At 37.7% G+C, this 7,717-nt stretch overlaps 1 protein-coding gene and 1 long non-coding RNA gene across 3 annotated transcripts in view; both read right to left on the reverse strand.

Annotated features, from left to right (window-relative positions):
- Positions 1-1,936: 1,936 nt before the first annotated feature.
- On the reverse strand, positions 1,937-3,217 carry LOC103480339 (C-type mannose receptor 2-like). Its single transcript, XM_008435229.1, has 2 exons — positions 2,851-3,217; positions 1,937-2,697 (listed from the first exon to the last, which is right to left on the reverse strand). Exons 1-2 carry the CDS (start codon positions 3,215-3,217, stop codon positions 2,351-2,353), a joined length of 714 nt encoding a protein of 237 aa, XP_008433451.1. The 3' UTR covers positions 1,937-2,350.
- A 348-nt stretch (positions 3,218-3,565) lies between these two features.
- The window catches only part of LOC108167160 (uncharacterized), a 7,985-nt gene continuing 3,833 nt past the window's right edge, over positions 3,566-7,717 (reverse strand). Inside the window, exons 1-3 of one of the 2 annotated variants that reach the window (XR_001777536.1) lie at positions 4,097-4,493; positions 3,796-3,870; positions 3,566-3,612 (exon numbers count right to left, since the gene is read on the reverse strand). This is a non-coding gene — a long non-coding RNA (uncharacterized LOC108167160). Of the gene's footprint in view, positions 3,613-3,795; positions 3,871-4,096; positions 4,494-7,717 lie in introns of those variants that run through there. The other variant, XR_001777535.1, reaches the window with a different exon arrangement.

Here is a 7,717-nt window from a genome sequence, read left to right on the forward strand (position 1 = left end):
GAGGATTTTAACAGTGTGGAAATGTGACGACATGAAACAAAATAAAAACACTAAAGCCTCTTCACCATTGTCAAGTGTCACAAGCTTGGAGCGTCTCCATTGGCAGTGAGTTAGCCACTGTTATGGGCAGGAAAGTGGGCGGAGCCATGAGTTCACTTCCTCCAACAATGGTTTCCAGTTTGACACTCAGCAACAGAGAACCCTGAGGCTGTAGTTTTGATGGACTCACATAAACCCAGAGTTTTTTGACATTTGCATTTACAGATTTTTTTATGAATATTTTACCTGTTTAATTTCCTAACAGAAACAAATGTCTCGACTGAATGATAGTATTCATTAACTCTTTGCCAAAGGTATGAAAAAAATCTAGCAAACAAAAATCACAAAGATGGAAGCAAGACCAGCCAACCCTGCAACTTTTACCTTGTTATTATTGGTTAATGTAAGGCGTTGACTCTTCCTTATGTTTAGTAGGAAACTGTCATCAGTGAAACTAACACACATCCCTCAGTGTAGCAGAAGTTACAGCACAGAAGATTTGAATATTCAAATCAGAGAAGGACATAATTATGAAACAGGCTTTCATGAATCTTGCCAAGCAGGAAAACTCACAACATAACAACCTGTCTGTTGAGAAAAAAAGTATGAATAGAAACTATTTTTAATGCGTCAGTGTAAACAAACCATAGATTGTGTGACTATTGATCATGCATTGCATGTGGCATCAGAGCGTTAGCTTGTTGATGTTGCATGATGGTGTTTATATTTGGGTTTGAAATGGACACAGAAAATAAACAAATTAAACTCAGAAAAGTCATCCCTGTAAAAATGCAGCAACCCTCTACATGTCTACTGCTTAGTCAGTGTGGTGATTTGATTTCTCCTTGTTTATTTTAATGTGGTATGTTGGTGCAGATTCAGCTTTAAGGTGAGTGGTGGGCGGCACCAACGTAGCCTTTAAAGCCAGGTGTGTGGGGTGCGCGCTCACATACAATTGTTTTGTCTGTAGAGATGGCGTTGTGTGAGCTTCTGTGATCCTGTCCTTCCTCAAGCATCAAATAATGGTCTCCAGGATTGTGGTTGTGTTGATGGTCCCGTTTTGCTCTCTGGGAGCTTTTGTCTTTTGTCTCTTGTTGGGTCCTTTTATGTCCCGTGTCGGTTTCAGCTCTCATTAGCAGTCTCTTGTATAGACCAGTTGCTACCAGTGTCTGGCTTAGCTTCTCGCTCACTGTGCTGCCTGATCATTTGGACTGTTGAGCTGTCTTTTTGGTTCGTTCATCATTAAATTCATCTTCATTTAAACTTGTGTCCTTGGTGTTCTCTCTCACCTCCATCACAACCCACTTCATGACAGTCATTGTTTTTACTTGTTAAATTTTGTCATTGAATTTAGTCATTTTCACTGTTTTTAGCTTAGAACTAAACTACAAGGGTTCATTTACTTGCACTAATTAAATATTTTTGCTGCAATATGTCTAAACATACTCAAACTAGTAACACATTTTTGCCAGTAAGTGAAATTTTTGTCATACTTGCAAAAATAAGTTTTATGGAGCTAAATTAGTGGCCACCTTTTCAGAAGAAATTAAGTCTGAAACTGGAAACATTTTCAAAACTCCTTTTCAGATTGAGTTTTATTTAGTTTCAGATTTTTTTCTTCTCTTTTAAAGTTTTAAACTTCTGACCGTCCTTTGGCCATGATACCAGGCCCTCAGATGATGGGAGTTTGGAGTCATAACTCGGTGCTCTCCACAGCAGCAGTTGTCTACAGGGACAGTTTCATGGACCCAGTTTAGTTTCATAAATTTGTGTTTTTCAGACAAAGTGCTAAATGCTCAAAAATCCCAAATCCAATTACAATTACAGTTTCTAATTAATAATTGTTTTTTATATATGTCTTAAATCATCAAAAAAAAACTTTAATGAGAGACAAAAACAAATACATTTCAATAGAGATAAGTGCCTTGCTCAGAGGAACATCAACATGCGGCAAGATGAAGCTGGAATCAAACCCACAATTTCTGATTATAAGAAAAGAGTCACATTCTTAAAATATCTGACAGAACTTGTCATGATTATCAAAAACTTAGAGAATTTAAATATTAGGATATAATTAGATAACATGTAATTAAATAAGCTTAATATAAACAAATAAAACTTTAAGAGACAAAATAAAACACACTGGTATGTTGCATAACAGGCTATGAAAACCAAAAACCACATTAAAATTAAAGAGAAAGGTTCAGCACTGCTGATGTGAAGATTTTCTTTTCTCTCAGTAGGAAAGTAAAGTTGGAAGAAACCAACATTTAATAAGAACAACATGAAGTAAAAACAAGTAGAGAGGATTTTACTCTTTAGAACAGATGAAATTTAACTTCTCAGCATCATTTCTTTTGTACCACTGATGGTTTCCTCTCGTCTCCATGGCTCCAGACATGTCACAGTCGTCCATCGGTGGATTTGAAGCCCAGTTCTTATAGCTGACCACCTCGTCACTGACCCAGAACCAGAAATCCAGAGTGCAGGTGAAGCGCAGACCCATCCAGACATAATCAGTCGATGCCTCCTTGACTTTATCCTGGATCAATCTCTGATCATCCATGTTGGCGATGGTGACCAGGTCATGGTGATGATCTCTGCAGTAGTACAAGGCGTCCTCCCAGTTCATCTTCTCTTTGATCAGGATCACATTATCTGTCACAGAATGAGGGCACATATAAAATCCCTCACAACGTTAAAATTGAATATGAAGTCATTTTTAAGAATATATATAAGTTAGACGCATTCATATGAACATAATAAAAAAAATCCTGTTGATGTGTAAACATTTAGGTCACAAAAACTCACCATCATAACAGATGAAGGGTTTTCTTTTATCACAGTTCTCATTCTTCCATCTGCCTCCATCATCAAACACAGTCACGGCACATCGATCACTGTTGGGTTGTTGACTGATAAAATCATTATTCCAGTGTCTGAAAGAGAAACTGTTTCCATCTGACCACCTCCAGGTGTCTCTGAACAAACCAATGTATGGGTATTTATAGTCAGAGTCCATCACTTTCTCCACTTCTCCATCCAGCAGCTGCTTCGTTCCACTGATCAGGTCTGTGTGTTTCTCTCTGCAGTAACTCTGAGCTTTCTGCCAGGTCTTCTTGTCTTTAATCAAGTGGTATTTTTGGGTTGTGTTTGTTTCTGTGAAGTGAACAGACATATGTAAATCTCAAGTTCTATTTCATAAGGTGAACATAAAATTAGTTTTACTGAGAGACACATAAAAAAGAACCATTTTCCATATATTTTTGGGGGGGAATGGAAGGATTTTTATGATTCAACTCATAGTTTTATCAAACTATCTATTGAGTTCATTCTGTGTTTTATTCATACTTACGATTAAAGCAGAGGAAGAATTTATTTTGATTGCAGCCAGTATCTACCCATCTGAGATTTTGATGCAGAAACCCACAGTTTTCAGATCCTTGTTTTCCTCTGTCACTTGGTTCTCCTGTGTCCCAGTTTGTCTCGCTTTCTGCTGAGCTTCAGTCCAGGTCTTTGCCTCATTAATGTAGTGAAACTCATAGAGCTGACAGTCCATCAAACAACACTGACCTGAGAAGATAAAATATTTTGCTGACATTTGTCATTAATTTTTTTCGATATTAAGAAATGTTAATCCAGTTGCTCTTGCTTAAGTTTCTGTGTGATAAAGAAAGAGGTAATCGTCTTTCCAGTGACACCAATGACTAACGTTCCAGAAACCAGAGAGTCTAGTTGTGTTTCAGATCAACTTACCCATCAGGAAGAGCAGAATCAGACTCCACTGCATCTTTGCTGTCAGATGAATTATTTTCCTCCAGCAGTTTGTCTCTGTTGGATGAAGAACATTTAAACAGTGAAAAGCTGCAGCTCTCCCTCCACTGGACAGAGAAACAATGAGAGCAGAGAGAAGAAGACAGACAGAGAGACACTCTGCTCTGTTGTTGTAACTCATAAATAGTATTTAACATGTCGAACATGATAACATGATTTCAGAAAATAATTTTATCATGTATCATAGTTAAAAGCAAAGTTTAGAAACAGAGATGTAACTTACATCTTGTTGACTTTTTCTCCTTGTTTTGTTCAAACTTTCCTCAGTAGATTCACGTCTTTCCTTGGTGACAACTACAACTCCACTAACACAGCTCTACTGTAGATCTGAAATGGTGGATATGACATAATTTGAATATTTAAACCACAGATGGGAGGTGGGAGCATTTCTAAACCACAAACAGGAAGGAAAAATGATCCTGGAAAATCCAAACCTACATGCAGATTCTGACTGAACAAATGGAGCATTGACTTTCTAACGTGCTTAATTAATTTTAGTTATTTTTGTTTTCAAAGTTTGTTTTTGCTGTTTAAAAACTGTTTATGAAACAAATAAATAACAGCATGAAAAACTTTCAATATATCTTGAGTACTTAGTGAGATTGTCATCTTCACAGTCAAACTTGACTGAAAACTCAAAAATATATGAATAGATCATGTTTGAAGTCTAAGGGAGATAGTTCAGTAAACTCAGTTCAGCTGCTGCTGTTCTCTTTCACACTGTTTTGTGTCAAATGAACGAATCCAGTTGAAAAACCTTGTTCCCCTTCTTGCCTGTGGTGGCGCTGCAACATGAACCACTGAAGGAAACAACACAAAAACCTACGAAGAAATCATGAGCACAACTCACTTCTAACAAAAACTTGCACCAGATTTTAGTTGTAAGATCTTTCTTTTGTCTTTGGTAAAAGACTACAAGTCATTTCTCCTGATACTTCTAGACCTACGTGTGTGAATGCAACCTCTAAATATGATACTGACTACAATATYTCTCTCACTGATACTGAAGTCTTGTTGGTCTGTCACTACAGGACACCACAAAATGTGCACAGCCCGACGTCGGCCCACCGCTTTTCAGATTGTGAGCTTCCTATAAACAGTCGGACCGTCACAGGAAGTTCGACTCCTGTTCTCGGTTGCTTTGCCACTTGTTTCCTCTCTTCTCTCTGCTTCCTTCCTGTTGGATTACGTTCACATAAAGGAAGCTAGCACCAAAAATGTATTTAAAATAAAATAAAAGTGAAGTTTCCACAGTCAGTGATGGGTTGCCTTGTCATCTCCTGGTTCTGACGTCAWCASTCAATGCTGTCGTCTACCAGGAAATTCTAGATCACTTCCTGCTTCCTTTTGCTGTCCAGCTGTATGGAAATGCTGATGTTGCTGCTTGAGGATGCAGGTATTAGAACCTGAACACAGAGCCAAAGGTAGGAAAAGCTGGTTCAGTGACCGTGGTGTTCCTGTTCCTGATTGGCCAGTAAACTCTCCATTACCTTTGACCYCACAGATAATCCATAGGATGAGAGGCAGCAGAACCAGTAAAGCAGATGGCCTGAAGGCAGTTACCATAGCAACCTGGGTTTCCACAGGCTGGTCTCCTCCATGCTATAGAGCATTAATGCAGTAACTCATGTAAGAGAAGATCAACCAGGATTAGAGCTGAGAAATGAAGTTTGATGTTTGTGATTAAAACATGTTTTGAACTGGTCTAGTGTGATATTATAATTCTCTGAATTTTAGGATTTTTTTTACCTGTAGACCATAATCAATAAAAATACCTAATACGTTTGATATTTTTATTTTTTATGTGAAATTAACCACCAACAAGATATGAAAGAAAAACACAAATCAGTATCAGAAATTACAGTCAGAATAAGAAGGTGAGATATATGACTTAAAATTGACACTTGGTGAACAACAGAATTACTAACTTATTACTGTTTTAGAAATTGCACACAGAGTTTGACTTTATATTCATGAATGGGCAGCAGAAGCTTAGAGGAGGATCATCATTGTGGGTTAATATCAAAAATGTTCCTTCAGAATCGATGATTTAAACTCAGAAAGCTCTGGATCGTCTATTTGTGTCTGACATTTAAATAAAACCAAACTACAGAACAACCAGTAGGTGGTGCTAAAACTCCTACATGTGACAGAGCAGAACACCTGATTCAGTTTAACATACTAGCATGACTTATACTTATTTACAGCAGTGATGGTGACCTGCTGTCTTGAACTGACTTCCTCAATTTATCTGAACCTAATTTCTTAAAGGGACATTCATAGTTATTGTGATAGCAACTATGGATGTGATAAAATTGCTGAACAAATGTGTTTACAAAGTACAAAATGGCAAAAACCTTAAAAGCAGTAACTACGACTTTTTACCCTGATATGAATATGGTTCCCACATTACAGTTATATTTAAAAAGTTTACATAGCCAAACAACCAAATAGAATAAATCACTTCACCAAAAAAGTCTGGTGACAAACTCATGTCACCAGAGAGCAGAGTGAACTTTAACCCTTAGAACAGATGAAGTTCAGTTCCTCTGTGTCGTTTCTCTGGAACCATCTATATTCTCCTCCAGCCTGCATGGCTSCAGAAATGTTACAGTCATTCATCCATCYTGCTGAGGTCGAGTTCTGATAGCTGATCATCTCCTTACAGACCCAGAACCAGAAATTAAGAGAGCAGTTGAAGCGAAGACCCAACCAGACAWAAKSAGTCGATGCCTCCTTGACTTTCTCCTGGATCCGTCTCTGGTCATCCATGTTGGTGATGGTGACCAGGTCATTATGATGATATCTGCAGTAGGTCAAGGCGGACGACCAGTTCATAGCTTCCTTGATCAGGATCGCATTATCTAAAGAAAAAAACCATAAACACTAAATCAGTTGAACAACAGCTTCATTTGCTAATTTTACAAAATAAATGAGTCAGTATTTAAATGGAACTTGACTGTATTTAGTAAAACCAATCAAAAATATTTTACAGCTCTGACTTTACTGACTTTTAGTGTTATAATCACAGAATGTTGCTGCACGTAACTCATTTTAGTTGCCATAGTTTTAGTTTGACTGAACAAAGATGTCAACAACAATCAGACAGTAATTTGAGTAGATTCAAATTACAACACCTTTACTTTTGTGGAAGACATATTTATTACTAATAAAACACAGCATTATAGGAAACAAAGTAAATGCCTAAGTATTATAGCACAGTTCCTTCCAACTACAAAGAGAGAAAAAGTGCATCCCTTGTTGTAGCTCAACAATGAAGCACCAGATGGTGTTTCGAGGATATTGATTTGAAAACCCCAACACACTACTTGCATATTTTTGTTTACATGTGGAAATTTTGCAAACAATGCTGAAGAGTAAAAAGTCTATTCTTTAAATTGCCCTCCATAGCCTCACTGCTGCGGTAGAACAAATCAGTTAACAAAATAAAAGCTGTAGATGAAGCTATTATTAACTAAGTGCAGTGTGTCACAGCAAATGGAAAAATAACGCAGAAAAACCATTGAACCAATTTTTTTATCATGTTTTCTCGTTGCCTATTTTATACATATTGTCCACCTGATGTGGCAGTAGAGCAAGTTAAGCACCGCAACGCATCGGCTCATGAGTCGAACAGTTGGATCTAATGCCTTAGTGCTTCATCTCGCCATCTGTTACAGTCAGTGTTCAGCTATGTTTCTTTTTTCTTTCATTTTCTGTGTAGCTGCAGCTTCCTGCCTACTGACTCCACTGGGAAGTGAATGCAACCTCCTCCTCCCCCTCTGTCACCTCCTGATGCACCACTTCCTAACACAGTGGTTTCCAAACTTTTTCTCCTGGGACC

This window comes from Poecilia reticulata, linkage group LG18, assembly GCF_000633615.1.
Source record: "Poecilia reticulata strain Guanapo linkage group LG18, Guppy_female_1.0+MT, whole genome shotgun sequence".
Classification (NCBI taxonomy): domain Eukaryota; kingdom Metazoa; phylum Chordata; class Actinopteri; order Cyprinodontiformes; family Poeciliidae; genus Poecilia; species Poecilia reticulata.

Coding starts and splice junctions, on each gene's coding strand:
- LOC103480339 (XM_008435229.1), bottom strand. CDS start 3,217: ATGTCTGTTCACTTCACAGAAACAAACACAACCCAAAAATACCACTTG. Junction 2,698..2,850: donor ACCCTTCATCTGTTATGATG/GTGAGTTTTTGT, acceptor ATTCTGTGACAG/ATAATGTGATCCTGATCAAA.